At 43.7% G+C, this 17,183-nt stretch overlaps 1 protein-coding gene across 1 annotated transcript in view; it reads left to right on the forward strand.

Moving 5' to 3' along the window:
• The window catches only part of cntfr (ciliary neurotrophic factor receptor), a 221,851-nt gene that overhangs the window by 172,461 nt on the left and 32,207 nt on the right, over positions 1–17,183 (forward strand). Inside the window, exon 4 of the mRNA XM_061215585.1 lies at positions 15,858–15,975. Coding sequence (XP_061071569.1) covers positions 15,858–15,975 — 118 coding nt within the window. The remainder of the gene's footprint in view (positions 1–15,857; positions 15,976–17,183) is intronic.

The following is a 17,183-nucleotide window of genomic DNA, read 5'->3' on the forward strand; positions in this document are numbered from 1 at the left end:
AGAAACACTCAGCCATGCATGAAATATCATTGGACAACATTTTTGACCCACGTTGTGCCTTAGAAGGGTCGTGATACAAAAATTATTTTTATTCAGAAAGTAAAAAAGGAAAAATTTAAATAAGAATTTGTGATGATCAAAAACGAATTAATTGAGGAATACCTGGAATTCTGAATGATGAAATTAATTTTTTGCAGAGATATTTACAATTAAAACTCAGTCGGGTCACTTTCGACCCATGTTGTGTATCAAAGGGTTAAGAATGTTTAATGCAATCAAGACTGAACCGTTCTAGTGCATAATAAAACACAAATTAGACAGAGCACAGAGAGTGTCTGTGTGAGAACTCTCTGTGGACTGGGAGAGAAACACAGGAATTGGCTATGGGGGGAACTTTCGACAGCTTGTTTATATGTTTTGGATTGCACACCTTTGTTTATTTGGCGGCCGTGTTTCTTGCTCGCTTTGCTCGCTTCACTAGAGCCTTGTCTTGCTTGTCTTATTACTATTTAGTACAATAGTTTCACTTTTATGTCTTTTTTGTGTTAATTATTTAACAGCAACTATTTCAAAGTTAATCTGGAGTGTGCCCAGATTTGTAGATTAGTAACTCAAGTTAAGCGTTGAGTTACTTGTCAGTACTTGGCGTGCTACATCTGTCTTTCGGGTCAAACCAAGTCTTGGACCCGGCTGAATCTATACTGCAAAAAGACCTGGGTCAAATACATAACTGTTTTGGATTCAAATACTTTTCTATGCTTTAGTGAGCTTGTCTGGTGTGTTGGAACGAAGAGTGCAAACACCACCTTCTGATCCTCTTGGTTGGCTCAATTGCATGAGGCAAGATCAATCAAGTACAGAAAAGTATTTGAATCCAGAATATTTGCGTGTTTGACCCAGGTCTGACAGGAAAGTGTCTGGTCATACAGGAATCTGCTGATGTTCAGGTCTGGTTATCAATCAGGTCTGGTTTAGATTCAGGCCTCTGTTTTTTAGATGATTTCATTGACATCAGCCCAATTTGGATTGGTGCAAGTTCTTGTGCACCTCTAAGTTTGCTACCAAAGTTTGCTCATTATTCTGGGTTCAGTGCAGATCTTCCATATTATTCGCTCTCTCTCTCTCCAAATACCTGTTATCATCTTATTTCACATACAGCTGTCTTCCTGTCAGCATGGTAAAGGTCTGTGCCCAAGTCAGAGTGGTTACTTTGTTGATTTAGAGATTTCATCTCCTACAACAATCTTCTGCCATTGGAGATCTATTACACCCTATCAGATGTCCCATATGTAAACTTTTATACATTTTCATTTTCAAAGGATTATAACATGGTGGTAATAGATACTCTGTCAAAAATACTCCTCTAAGCCCAGGCAGATTTAGCCATGTAATGCTGTTACCCAACCAGTCAGTTTCACGATTTTAGAAATCAATTCTATGACTTTATAAGTCACAGATGTAATCCACGCTGGTTTTTACCCATGCAAATTGCTTCCCCTTTCGGAAAGCTGTGAAAGTTTAAACAACTATTTATCTTGGTGTTTTTGGTATGGGTGCGCTTGATTAACGCTGGCTTTTCAGTGTGGCAGTTCCTACCTGTCAGTCCATATAGTCGGGATAAATGACCATGATATCCTGGTCCAAATCCAGCCTGGCTTCATTTCCTCAGTTCCGCTAGTGCTTACGGCCCAGGAAGAACCCATCATGGCTTTTACATCCATATGAATCACGCTTACGCGTTAAATTGCAATTGCATCAGGGCCCACTCAGCTGGATTATCCCGCATCCTGAGCTGTTTTGCTTTCGTACCCCTTTCCTATTCCCATACGGGTTTTAGAACGCTTTGGCCTTTCAATTTTCAGCTCAATTACTTCTGCCGCATTTATAATAGAGACGGCACAATCTTCCCAGCAGGTTCTCCGCTTAGAATTTCCCATCTTGTTATGGGTCCCAAACCTACGCAATCAGAGACTCTCCCACACAGTTACAATGAGGGGATCAAGCTAGGCTAACGTTAGCGTGCCCCGGCCCTGCTGGAAAAGCAGGCGTTTCAGTGCATTCTCTCTGCACATCATCTGTGTGAGTGATTGGGGAAGCACAGGGGTGGAATTTTCCATCGATGGGGAATCATCCCAAAAAATGTCCCCCTTGAAAACGGGAGACCACTCAAAATCCAGGCAGCGGGAAAAGGCTTCCTAAGCAGGAAGCCCCAGGCCCGCCTGCCCAACCTCCCCCCAGCCCTAGCCCCAGGCCCAGGCTTGCTCCTAATAGCTGGAAAGCCTGCCGGACAAAGGGAACAAACAGGCATGTAATGCTGCTGTTTCATTCTGGATGACACGGGGGGGGGGGGGGGGGGGGTGGGCAGGAATGCGGGACCCCCCCTTCCTCGCTGTGCCCTCTGACAGATTACAGCGATTAGCATCTCTGTAGCCTGACAGGGAGCGGTGCTGAACAACGGCCACCATTCCGACCCCAGGGTAACTCTCGAGCCACTCGGCCGAACCACCCTACTGCACGCTGGTCCTCAGGAAACACACTAACTCTAGAGCCATTCTGCTAACTGCCCTACTGTACGCTGGTCCTCAGGACATATCATAACTCTAGAGCTGCTCCGCTAAACGCCCTGTTGCACACTGGTCCTCAGGACACAGCGTAACTCTAGAACCACTCGGCCAAACCGCCCTGCTGTACGCTGGTCCTCAGGACACACTAACTTTAGAGCCGTTCAGCTAAACGCCCTATTGTACGCTGGTCCTCAGGACACACTAACTTTAGAGCCGTTCAGCTAAACGCCCTACTGTACGCTGGTCCTCTGGACACACTAACTCTAGAGCCATTCCGCTAAACGTCCTACTGTACGCTGGTCCTCAGGACACACTAACTCTAGAGCCATTCCACTAAACGTCCTACTGTACGCTGGTCCTCAGGACATGCCCTGAGCTACAGTAGTTGTAGGCCCTATTTTACTATAGTAGCAATGTTATATCCTTTCACTGGCACTGTGCTTGCTCAAAAAGCCATTTGTTTATTCGTAATAATTAAATATATGCCATGTAGTCTCTTGTCTTCTTGGAATACATACATTTGTAATGACTCTGTACATAAAACAAATGAAAATTAAACTGCACATCTGCAATAGCTAATTGTGTGAAATAGGTAATTAATTATTGCAATTACACCCACCAAGCACTTTATTAGGAACATTTACTTTATTACACCTACTTATTAATGCGATTAACTAATTAGCCAGTGTGGCAGCAGTGTAATGCATACAATCATGTAGATACAGGTCAGAAGCTTCAGTTAATGTTCACATTAACACAGAAACGCCTTGTTAATGAGAGAGGTCAGAGGAGAATGGCCAGACTGGTCAAAGCTGACAGGAAGGTGGCAGGAACGCAAATAAGCACTCATTACAACAGTGGTATGCAGAAGAGCATCTCTGAACACACAACGCATCATAACTCTAAGTGGATACGCTACGGCAGTAGAAGTCTAAAAAATATGTCTAATAAATACCTAATAAAGTATATTTCTACATTCTCTGTGAATCACCTAATGTGTTGAAATTTGCAGCAGGTCCCATTCATAGTTTGCAGTAATGCTTTCATTCTGGGTTATCAATGGCAGTGTGAGGAATGTGATCATTCTCTACCCCCACACACACATACGCACACACACACACACACACACACACACACACACATGCATACACCCACAGACGAATGCACACACATGCAAGCCCACATGCACACACACATGCTTGCGCATGCATACACCAAACACCCCAGCACCTAAGAGTGCTTTGAAGGATTTGCATTCAGGAGTAATTTCTATGAAAATGCTTCCTCTTCTCCAGAGGGGAGAGGAGGGCACTAGCCCTAAAGAGGAGCTTATCTGGGGTGGGGAGAGCTCGACGCTTGCCCCAGGACCACCCAAACACTATCTCTGAGCTGTGTGTGCCTGCTCTGGCCTGGCCTGACTCCCCACACACCCCTCCCCCACACACCCCTCCGTCCAACCCCTCTCCACTCCTTTTGTTTTTCCACCGCATGCTTTGCAGTCATCAATCTTCCACCCCAGCATTTCTGTCAAATTAGCTCCTCGTGATGTCTTCTGAGAACCCCTCCTTCAAACGCAGAGCCCCCTTCAGCCACAGAAGTGAGCTGGCTCTAATCTGTTTCCTATTCTCTCATCAATGCAAACCAGAAATAATTCAGCAAATCTGCAACTGCCGCAACAGCTTCACAACTATACCAATCAAGCTGAATAATCATATTTTACGAGATGTTTGTTCTTCATTTTGCTTGTTTGTAGTTTGCATGCCTGCACTAAATAAATAGAAAAAACCATACCAGTGTCTTTGATTAGTTTTCTAATCTTTCAGCAAAGGAAATATATATATGGTTTCTTTACAAGATTAGATATACAAGTGGGAAATCAAGTGCGAGTAAATGGTGGAAAGTAAAAAAAGTTAAAGGCTGGCTACTTGGAGGGAAATGTAATCTAAGAAACTGAACAGAATTCATATTTCTAAATATTATATTCATGAATTCATATTTATTTTTATTCTGAATTAATCCCATCAGGTTTTAGCCTAATGCTGTTTGAGAAACACTGTATTAAAAGTAGTTGAGAACTTTGGAAGTTGATGAAATAGTCCCTGTGATATGGTTGAAATCAGACAGACTAATGAAGAGGGCATTCTCCCTTTGGATCTGACCTCCATTTCACTGAGTAAAGCTGAACCTGCATTTCTGCAAGCCCAGTATTAGTTTTAAAACTTGAAAGTGTGATGGCTCTCAAAGAAAGTCACATTATAATTTATAATCTATTTGTTCTTCTTCTTTTTTTTTTTTTGTTTGATTTTAATTTTATGAGTTTTTTTGGTTCTGGTTCTGGTTCAGTTTATTTGAGATCCTGTATACTTAATGATCCAGGGGGTAAATGAGAGACAATAAAAATAGTTCATTATCCCTCATTACTTAATGGGAAATATACATATATGTATGCGCTTTAACTGCCAAGCAGTGTACTCTTGCAAGTAATGAATTTTGGCTATAATAAGTGATAGTGGATAGACAGACACTGGATTGTTTTGAAAGCATAGATGTTCACTAAATACACTCATTGAGCGCTTTATTGTATACATAATTATAACATAATTATTTATTTACTAATTACACCTACTTATGCAATTATCTAATCAGCCAATTGCGTGGCAGCAGTGCAATACTAATAATCATGTAGATATGGGTCAGGAGCTTCAGTTAATGTTCACATCAACCATCAGAAAAAATTTGATCTAAGTGACTTTGACTGTGGAATGATTGTTGGTGGCAGGCTGGGTGGTTTGAGTATCTCAGAAACTGCTGATGTCCTGTCATTTTAACATACAACAGTCTCTAGAGTTTGCAAAAAATGGTGCAAAACAAAAACAAGAAATCCAGTGAGCAGCAGTTCTGCAGACAGAAATTCCTTGTTAATGAGAGATGTCAGAGAAGAATGGCCAGACTGGTCAAAGCTGATCGGAAGGTGACAGTAACGCAAATAACCACTCATTACAACAGTGGTATGCAGAAGTGCTTCCCTGAACACACAACACATCATAACATAAGTAGATGGGCTACAGCAGTAGAAGTCTAAGAAATAAGTCTAATAAATACCTAATAAAGTGCTCGCTGAGTGTACATCTAAGAAAAGTCATTGAGTGTGTTTTATGCAAAAATGTGGAAATAGGTTTCACATTTAAAATAACGGTTTGTTTTACATTTTTGATGTTAATGACAGAATTGGTTTTGGGGTTGAAAATGTGTAGTGAAAAAATCTTGTCAGTGAAGCAGTTTTGCTCTTATATTCATACTCATCCACCAAACGCGAATCATGAAAGCATAAAAGCATAACATGACCAGGAACGTGGTTCCAGTCGCCATTATAACATAATTATACAAGTGTGCAGCCTGTAATGGTTTTATGAGTGTCTGTAATTAACCGATGAGAGCTTCAGCTCCAGAGCGAACACGAAAGGCCTCTCTTTGGGAGATTTATCCGAGGCGGCACAGAAATCACGGTCGTATGTCTGACCTCTGCTTCCTGTGCTCCGGAGGCCCCCAGGTCTGTCCGTGCGGGGAGGGCTTGATCTCCGAACCTCTGATCCGGTCCCAGCCCATCCCGACCCCCCAGGACCGGGTCAGGGAACCAGAACCGATCCGGGGAGACCCCCGCGGAATGTAAATAACCTGCAGTCTCTCTGCAGTCTCTCTTCAGACACTGCGCCAGCCCTCTGTCTCTGCGGAAATGTTGATACACACGAGACGACGCTCAAAAGGTCTTCAGTTTTGAACGTCGGACCAGAATTTGTTATTTTTCCGTCGCTTTGCAGGATAAAGGCTTGAGTGTAGAGTTACCGCCTCCAGGGGAGAGAGCTGTGGTTTTATTCATGTATTCCACCCTGTTCAGAGGAAGACTGCTAAGTTAGTGCCTCTGTAATCACACACCATGGTTCCTGGTTTCAACCTGCGGGGATAATTTCACTCTGTGCTGTAATGAGCAGTATAGGAAGCTGAGAGGACTGTGATTTCAGATCAGCAGATTTGGTGAGAGGTGAGAAGGGGCTGATGGGTAGTCATGTGGTTGATGGTCTCATTGGGTGTTAGCGGGCCGTGTTGGGATCTGATTGGGTGTTAGCAGGCCACGTTGGGATCTGATTGGTTGTTAGCAGGCCGTGTTGGGATCTGATTGGGTGTTAGCGGGCCGTGCTGGGATTTTATTGGGTGTTAGCAGGCCATGCTGGGATCTGATTGGGTGTTAGTGGTCCATGCTGGGATCTGGTTTGGTGTTAGCAGGCCGCACTGGGATCTTTCTCTTTATCTCTCTCTTGCAGACAGGCACACAGTTGTTTCTTTTACTTCCAAATGGAAATATGCAGTCATAGTTGGAGGCCTGTGTTATTGCTGAAATGTACTCTCTTCATTTGTGAGAGAGCAGACTTGTTCACTGAATCCGCATTCTCCCAGTCAGGCTGTTTCTTTTCAACCGCCATTCAGCCAGCTGCACAGACAAACTCCTGAGATACCCTAGAGGCACTCGTAAAATTTCTGTAGATTGTGGACAGGACAGTTCTCCTTTCAGCTCTTCTTGCAATTGAGCATTTTAGTACACATTTTACCCAGATCTGCGATTGGAGGCTGAATACAGCTGAATACAGCTCCCAACCAACCAGAGGTGTCACTATTGTGCCTGTAGGGAATAGGCTGCTAACTGAATCCCTCCCTCTCCAAATGAGTCTGTGACCAGAAGCATGAAGCCCTGCCTGCACTAAATGGCAGCCATTTTGGGATTTGATTTTAAACTCAATAGTTTCAGCACCACCATTTGTGGCAAAATAAAAATAATAGTAATAATAATAATAAATATAATGTGTGCATTGATTATAAATATCTGTTCTGACATTTTGTTTATATAAGCTATTTACAGTACGTGTGTAACTAAACACCTTCAGTGTTTCCTTTGTGCACTGTGTTAACATGTTAACAAGTAAAGATGTGTTTAATTTTTGGAGTGTTACTTTTGCAGGGATATCCAGATTTCTATATATATAGTATATCCATATTTATGGAAAGAAGAAATGTGTTTGCAATAAATTGATTACAAATAGATTGAGTTACATATGGGTTATGCAGTAGCTGTTTGAAATGTTCATTGACAGTAATGGCATTTTCTATGACTTAATCACATTTGATGCTTGTTTTAATTTGGTCCTTGCTAATCCTTATAAGCTAGCAGTGATGTATTATTATACTGTCTTGGAATGTTTGAAAGACATAGGTTATGCAAACAAAATATTAGAAACTTTGAAATATAAAAACCTTGAAACGATAATCTTTTCTGTATTATCAAATATTTACCAAATACCAAAATAGAAACAGGCATAAACGATTGTTTCTTTCTTATTTCATTTGAATGTTTGGTTTCTGCTGTCTGACATGTGGCATTTTTAAAGGGAGCATTTCGCTCCTAAATGTGTTTTATATTTACCGCAAGTGTTAAGAAATGGCTGCTAGCCCCTCTGCTGCCAGACTACTTTGATGTGAGTCACTCTGAACAAGCTGTTTTGCATTAAAAGGTTACTTTAAAACACAGGATATTGGATGGAAATAAAAGCGCTTTCAACATACTTGAAGGTATATATATTACACTTCATCCTTTTATAAAGAAAGGTGATTTTTTTTAAAAGTTTTTGTTGAGGTAAAATAGATCGCTCTTCAGTATGAGTGATTTATTGTCACCCTACTGGAGCAAACTAGGATGTCTTTGCCTGTAGGAAGTACAGAAGTCTTTACGACCAACCCGATTTTACTTACAATTTTTTCCCCATTGGGTCAGCTGCTCCGTTTTGTGAATATGAATCGCTCAAGGGGAGGCACTGGATGTGAGAATATTTCAAGCGGGGCAATGGAGTGATGTTTCTTTCTTCAGCAAAGACTGCCGGAGATAGACAGACGGAGCTGTAAGGGTTTAATGGCCGGCGCTTTGCTCCACGAGACCCCTGGCCCACTTCTGCTGGCCCAGTGTGAAGGGCTGATTTATTGGCACTTCTGCGGGAACATTTCATTTAGACTGGGCTGCAGCAGCCACTGGGTCTGCCCCTCTCCCCATCCACCAGTATGGGTTATTTACTGCCTGCTCTTTATATCAGCCAACAGCCGGTCCTGCTCCGATTAAGAGGCCCTGGACTGTTCGCTGTTCACAGCAGTGTGGTGTACCCGCAGGTGCTGACAGCAGTGTGGCGTACCCGCAGGTGCTGACAGCAGTGTGGCGTACCTGCAGGTGCTGACAGCAGTGTGGCGTACCTGCAGGTGCTGACAGCAGTGTGGCGTACCTGCAGGTGCTGACAGCAGTGTGGCGTACCTGCAGGTGTTCAGCAGTGTGGCGTACCCACAGGTGCAGTGTGGCGTACCTGCAGGTGTTCAGCAGTGTGGCGTACCCACAGGTGCAGTGTGGTGTACCTGCAGGTGTTCAGCAGTGTGGCGTACCTGCAGGTGCAGTGTGGCGTACCCACAGGTGCAGTGTGGTGTACCTGCAGGTGTTCAGCAGTGTGGCGTACCTGCAGGTGTTCACAGCAGTGTGGCGTACCCGCAGGTGCAGTGTGGTGTACCTGTAGGTGCTGTGTGGCGTACCTGCCGGTGCAGTGTGGCGTACCCACAGGTGTTCAGCAGTGTGGCGTACCTGCAGGTGTTCACAGCAGTGTGGCGTACCCGCAGGTGCAGTGTGGTGTACCTGTAGGTGCTGTGTGGCGTACCTGCCGGTGCAGTGTGGCGTACCCACAGGTGTTCAGCAGTGTGGCGTACCTGCAGGTGCAGTGTGGCGTACCCGCAGGTGCTGACAGCAGTGTGGCGTACCTGCAGGTGTTGACAGCAGTGTGGAGTACCTGCAGGTGCTGACAGCAGTGTGGCGTACCTGCAGGTGTTCAGCAGTGTGGCGTACCCACAGGTGCAGTGTGGCGTACCTGCAGGTGTTCAGCAGTGTGGCGTACCCACAGGTGCAGTGTGGTGTACCTGCAGGTGTTCAGCAGTGTGGCGTACCTGCAGGTGTTCACAGCAGTGTGGCGTACCCGCAGGTGCAGTGTGGTGTACCTGTAGGTGCTGTGTGGCGTACCTGCCGGTGCAGTGTGGCGTACCCACAGGTGTTCAGCAGTGTGGCGTACCTGCAGGTGCAGTGTGGCATACCCGCAGGTGCTGACAGCAGTGTGGTGTACCTGCAGGTGCAGTGTGGCGTACCTGCAGGTGTTCAGCAGTGTGGCGTACCCACAGGTGCAGTGTGGTGTACCTGCAGGTGTTCAGCAGTGTGGCGTATCTGCAGGTGCAGTGTGGTGTACCTGCAGGTGTTCAGCAGTGTGGCGTACCTGCAGGTGCAGTGTGGCGTACCTGCAGGTGTTCAGCAGTGTGGCGTACACCAAGACACCTTGCATTGGTGGGCAGAAGCGTACACTGTGGCTCATCAATTTAAACCTTAAAAAATGTTTGGTGGCAATTAATGTATTTTATCTAAGGTAACGTTACATCTCAATCTGAACTACCTAAGGGAATCGAAATAATTGATGCATTTTATCCAAGTCAAGCCTTAATATGAACAACAATGTTACACAATATATTTTTACTCATGTATCTCACAACCTCCCTGTGATGAAACCATAATTATTATCTGACAATCATAAGTAGTTTGAAACTAAAATACACACAAAAAATAAGCCGCAACGTTTACTGCTGCTCAAAAAAACTTGGATGCAATTTCAATTACATTCACGGCAGTTTCAGTGACAAAAAACAAACAAACTCATTCGCACCCCGAAAAGCTCCTTTGGGCACGTGATCCTGCTTCAGAGCCTGTTTAATCGGTCTGAAAGATGGTCAGTGTGGCGGGAGATGCTTCCTGGAAGTGACACGGATGGGGAGATGGAGCGCAACCTTCCCTCTCCAGGTACGACCCCGGCTCTGCGGCGTTCCCCACGGCTCCCTGTGCTGTTTCCAATTGACGGGCACATTCCTGGCATTCCCGGGCCGTCAGCCGAGGGGGGCCGCCCCGCGTTCTGACAGATATGTGCTTAGTGATGATAGGAAGGGTCAGGGAGCTTTCACTCATCTCCCTTTCATGTCTGCTGGCAGCCCCACATTTCTCAGCTGACCCTGAAAACAACGTCTTTTATTCCGCGGCCCTTTAATGGTTTCAGAGTGCAGGGCAGCCGGGCGGGGGGCTGGAGACTCGCTGAAAACACTTCCAGGGACCCATCTGTGTGACCCTACTTCTGCTACAAAAACATTTACCGCCATTAATGAAATTAAGACTAATGTTTTCGTTAATGGAATGCCATTCCGTTCGTGGAAAGTAGTTTCTGTATAGTGGAGTGCTATAATGAGTTGTAAACACTGTATCTGGAACTATTGTATGTTGGAAATTAATATTCAGATTAAGGCTAAAACCCACCAAACACGAGATGGATGTATAGGCAAACAGAGTGGGCAGGTGTGTAAACTAACTGAACCAAACAAAGGTTTTTTGATAGATTTTTATGTAAAATGGCAGAGCACTCATTTGCTCTATATTCAATATATTGTACATAAAATTCACTCAGTGAGCACTTTATTTGGCATTTATTAGACTTTTTTAGAAATACCACTGTTCTAATGCATGCTTATTTGTGCTACTGTCAACTTCCTGCCAGCTTTGACCAGTCTGGCCCTTCTCCTCTGACCTCTCTCATTAACAACGCATTTCTGCTCACAGAACTGCTGCTCACTGGTTGTTTTTTGTCTGTTGTGTGTGAATTTTCTGTTGTGTGTCAATAGACCACATGCTTTCCATTGTTGTGTGTTTTAGGCACTAATTCCGAAAAAAAAAATTCCATTAAAAGTTAATCAGTACCTGTTTTTCATGGTAACATAAAAAACTCAGTGTTTACATGACTTGATTGAATTGAATTTGTAACTGTTTTATGTTCTGTAGCGCGTTCGCTTCATAAATCCAACCTTCAGTTCTCGTCTCTCTTTTGTACTATTCCAAATGCATGCTGTGCATTTCAGGGAGATTTTAGGATTGCTATGAAAATCAGAGACAGTGAGCACTGCAGTCAGCTGTAGCGGTCATTTTCATATTTCATATTCCCCCGTGCTCGTATTTTAAACTACACGGGGGCAGTGCAGTGCTGGGAAGCTGCATTGTTAAAATAATGGAATCACCCTTCCCCTCCCTGCCAAAAAGATCCATTAGAATTCATCAGCTGCGCAAATCGGTGCTTTTCTGTAATACGCATTTCTGTTTATGGAATCTGTTTTCCAATGGTCAATATGTCATTCTTTGGGTTATGTCTGCTAACAGACTTTGGAAATGATTTTCTGCGTGGGACATCGCTGCCCTGGCTCCATGATAGCACAGTAGTGGCTCTTCCTGTAGCACACCGTTTTAATGCAAAATCACACTGACTGTATGCAGGTAGCTGTTCAAGGGAGGAAGACTGCCTCCATAGATCCATGGGTTATTTTTTTCATATTGTGGGGAAAACATTGATTATTAGACGCCCTGCACTTTGAAATATTATTTTATCTGTACAAAGAACAATATGTTTTATTCCAACAGAGAAAATGGCAGATACCAGACTGCACTCACCCTAATCATGGACTTTTGAAATAGAACTGTGAAGTAAATGATATCTATGAAGCCTGCTTATTAACTAGATTTGTGATCCCCTTGAACCATGCCCTGAGGCTGAGTCTTACCAGCTCAAAGCAGTTTCAGCACAATATTGCTTTGTGCATGCAATTAATAACAGCATGTTGAAAATGTCAAGCTTTCATTAAGGAAGGAGTTTTTCCGTTTGAAGCTGCTAGCCACAGATAAAATTATCTTGAGAATCTGTCCAAGGCCTTGGCTGGGATTCAGACCATCTCTGTTTGCAGGCAATTTGGGCTGAAAATAGGCACCGGCTATGTGACAACTTCGTGGGGACACAGTTTTTCCTGCAGAAGCACTTTTAAAAAAAGCAATAAATGAACAGGGTGAGCGGGGTGTTTCTGAAAATAATATCCCCCGTCTATCCATCTAAATTATTCAGTTTTATTTGTTGCACCCGTTCTTTGGGGGAGAAAATGTTATGTTTGGAAAATTGCCTGCAGTTCAGTTGTTCAGAAGTTTGTTGTTTTTCTATTTTTAGAAAACTTTACAATTAACAAGCATTTATGTTCTATGGCTGTTCAAACATACATATGACAACTCTGTGCAGTTCTGTGCAATATTTGTGATGGGCATTGTGATTAAAAGTGGAAAGTAGTCTTTTAATTTAAACAGCCTTTCACTATGTATGAATACGTATGGAGACAAATAGCTGATTTTAGGGATTATTCCTGTTATCGGGTAATACAAAACACCTACTGTACCTATGAAATGGAGAAGTCTGCATGTAGTGGATGCATCTTGTGTGCCTTACGATTATTAATAATGCTTGGGGCCTTGAATATGTTTCCTGTTGTGGAATTATTGTTGGCAGGCAACACACTTAAAAGTTTGTTCAGCCTCTTTGTGTTTTGGATTTGAAAAATTGCTGATAATCGAAAAAGCCACAACAACACAACTAAAATAGAACAATCACAAACACTATTATTGTCAGTTTTGTGAGAACAGCTTTTGTTGTGCCTTCTTACAAGTTGTTTTCTTCAAGCCGCTGCTTGTTTTCAGTGATGGTGTTCAAGTATGGAGGACAGCTCTGTTTGGGGTCGATGCAGGAGTGTGGAGTGTGGAGTTGTGCGATTAGTAGTCACACAGCGACCTTTAGTAGTACACTGCTCTGAGTTCAGTGCTTCCCTCTTGAAACGTGGATCACTCAGAGCGAAGGAAAAGTGACAGCACTTTAGGTAGTGCCTGTGATGGGCAGTGTCTGTATGGCCATGCAATGTCATGTTCTTCAGACTCACTCCCTCAGAGGACAAATCCAGATTGGTAATTGATCTTTCATTGCAGGCTGATGACTTGTGTAGAGGCTGTGAATAAATAAGCAAATGGGTTAAATCGGGTACAAATGAATGACAGGCTCTGAAATGTTTTCTTTTCAAAATCCTCAGTTCATCCTCTTTTTAAACTTTCTCTCACTTTCTCGTTCGCCCAGCTGAACTTTTAACTACGCTATTACCGTGGAGCGTGAGTGGAATGGATTGGCTTGTGTTGATCATTTGGATTTAATTTCTTTCCATTTTCTGAATGATTATGGGGAGATTGCAGTGGCTAACTGGATTTGATAGTTGATTTATTAAGATGCTCCCAATTTTTTTGGTTTAATTAATGGAAATAGTAATGAACCTGAAGCGATTATCAATTTCGGTGATTGATTCTCGTCATTTATTGCCTCAGATTTGTTAACTACATCTGGGAAGGAGAGACGCAGAATGTCTCTATTGACACGTACACTTTGACTGACAGCCTCTCTAAACTGTTTGGAATTAATATAATCAGTTGTGTGTGTGTGTGGGTGAGTGTGTGCATATGTTTGTGTGTATGTGTGTGTGTGTTAGCATGGGCATATGTGTGTGTTTGTGTGTGTGTGCATCTGTTCGTGTATGTGTGTGTTAATGCATCTGTGTGTGCCTGTGCTTTTGTGTGACCATGCCTGTGTTTGCCCATGCCTGTGTGTCTGTGTGTGTGTGCGGTGCATGTACATGTGTGTATGTGTTTGTGTGTGCGTGTGTGTTTGTGTGTGTGTGTTTGTGTGCATGTGTGTGTGTCTGTGTGTTTGCATGTGTTTGTGTGTGAATGTGTGTTTTTTTGTGTTTGCGTGTTTGTGTGTGCATGTGTGTGTATGTGTTTGTGTGTTTGCATGTGTGTGTTTGTGTGTGCATGTGTGTGTGTGTGTGCGTGTGTTTGTTTGTGCATATATGCAATAATGTAATGTAAAAAATGTAATGAACGTGTGTGTGTGTGTCTGTGGATGTGTGTGTGTGTTTGTGTGTTTGCATGTGTGCATGTGTTTGTGTGTGCACATGTGTTTGCGCGTGTGTGTGTGTTTGTGCGTGCATGTGTGAGTGTATGTGATGTGTGCATGTGTTTCTGTGTGCATGTGTACGTGTGTGTGTGTGTGTGTGTGGATGTGTGTGTGTTTGTGTTTGTGGTGGGGGTGGGGAAAAGGAGGATAATGGAGGTAGTCATTAGGAAATATAGCTGGTTGGGGGAGTGGGGGGGGCCTATCATATACACTATAAATTCTCTCATATCCAGCTCACTCTGGTAATTAAAAATCAAACCCTCTATGGAAGAACAGAGCCAGAGAATGGCAGAGGTTGGCTGCATGTCCGATGCAATAAAATGTCTACAGCGAGTGAGAGTCGAGTTCACAGAAGCCACTGTTTCTGCTGCCCATCCCTGCGTTGGGAATCGGTACGGAGGACTGGAAGGCACTCTGTCCACCATTATGGCTCAAACCGTCCACCTTACACTGCAAAGCATTTGGGGGTTGGGTGTCCTGCTCAGGGACACTTCGACACACCCAGGGCAGGATCAAACCAGCAACCCTCCAACTGCCAGACAATTGCTCTTACCGCCTTAGCCAATGTCACCCCAGGTTGTTCATCCTTTGTACTAATTGAGGGAACACATCTACATAGGCTGCCTCTGAAGAACATGAGGGGGGAGGTGATCTTTTGGTAGAATAAGCACTTCAGGCTTGTACACTACTGGTCTTAAGGCCAGTTTATAGCGACAGAGCATTCGATGACGTGTATTGGTCACTGGTCTGAGGGACAGTTTGCGTATCATGACCTTAGAGTATAAGGTTCTATGTTCTGAGTGGTTTCGAGATGTTGAGTTGAGTTGATCAAAGACACCACAGTTAATGGGAGAAAAGCAGGTACAGCCTTTTAAATGTTAGTGCTCTATCAACAACATATCTATGACACTTAACTAATTTCAGTTAAACCTTATAATTCTAAGGTGTCGTTGTACTCTGGGTGACTGGAGTGTGTTTATACTTTTTGCTAAGGATAACGGCCATGGTCTATGTAGGGTGACAACAGACAAATCAACGTTCTGTGATTTCAGTTGAGCCACACTCTGACTCTGTACTCTATACCACCCATCATCACATCTGGACCTCAAATCCAAATGTGGTTTCTCCACATTAATTAGCTGAACATTTAGTGCTACTGATTCACAAGGTGTGAGTGTCATCACACCTGACTCCCAGGAAATGGGAGGGTGGAAAGCCACCAGTTCTTTACCCTCCTGGACCTCCTTTGAGTAGCAGTGGTTTATATAACCTCCAGTCTCTGGTCTTATGAGCGTTCCTCAGTAGGTTCCTCTTCCTCTGCCTCCCTCCCCAGCTCCACCGAAGGAGCCCGTGGTGACCTGCCGATCGAACACCTTCCCCAACGGATTCTACTGCAGCTGGCACCTCCAGCACCCCACCTACATCCCCACCGAGTTCGAAGTGCACGTCAAGTAAGCCTCATCTTTACTCTGCACTCCTTCTTCTGCGCGTTTTCTACAGAAAATTACTGACTCACTCAGACTGTCTGTATTTGATGTGCGTCTTATTTCTTAATAATCTTCCTCACAGCATTAAAGTGTTGACTTTTGTAATCTCACATGGTTATACTGTGACAGTATGAGTCACAAAGTGAGATATGTCTTGGGTAAATAGTCACTGATTAAAACAGACCAAACCTGGCTTCTTAAGTTCTTGTATGTAAGACATCTGTAAGGTATCTACTGAACATATTAAATAATCGAAGAAACAAATGTCACTGGGCACATTTTACAGCAGGTAGCACTTCATAAATACTGTAGGCCCAGTACACATACTGTATGTTGCACACTCTGCCAGGGTCTGCTCCATTTTGAAAACTCAGACCTTCATAATACTTGATTAGAGCACTTAAGACTACATTAATAAGTAATAAACTATGTATGGTGGCTGTTTCAGCTCGATATAATCTGTCTCTCTGTTTAAATATTAAAGCCGTTTGATTATGATCATTCTGTCAGCAACCCCACAAATAATGGACAAGCGAAAACTGTGGAAGAACTCGCTGTCATAAAAGGGCCGGTGTCAGTTTGAGTCTTACTGCGTTCAAAAGAGAAGACTCACTGCAGGGTTCTGTAGAGGAAGTGAAATGTGAGAGTGTTTTTGCTGGAGGGTGAGGGAAGATGAGGAGGGAATCTGAAGGTAAGATGGTGCTCCCCTCTCCAGCCAGATGGTGTCCTTGGGGCTTGCCCAAGGCCCTGCCAGTTGTGTGCTTTAATGTGCCTGTCAGCAGTTTAGCAACGTCAGCTGCCTCCCTCTGATGCTAAGGCTACAGCAAAGCGAAGCAGTGAGCATTCCAGACGGCCACTGATATTCTGACCCCAGACGGACAGATTGTACTTTTTCTTAATCCTAACCCTAAATTAACTATAGCCCTAACCTATAAACCCTAACCCTAACCCTAACCTAATCATAACCTTTCTTTCTTTTGGGGTTGGAGTCCTTTATAGAAAAACATTCTCAACATATCTCAGCGCAGGGTACCCTAGTGGCCGGGAGTTGCTGGGTCGAACACCTGGTCGACACATAGGGATGCTGGCCTGCATCTGGAGATGAAGGTCCCTAAATGAAAAAAAATAAACCTGGCATTGGGCCCTTGAGCAAGGCCCTTAACCCGAAAACT

The sequence above is a fragment of the Conger conger genome, chromosome 12, assembly GCF_963514075.1.
Source record: "Conger conger chromosome 12, fConCon1.1, whole genome shotgun sequence".
In the NCBI taxonomy this organism is placed as follows: Eukaryota; Metazoa; Chordata; class Actinopteri; order Anguilliformes; family Congridae; genus Conger; species Conger conger.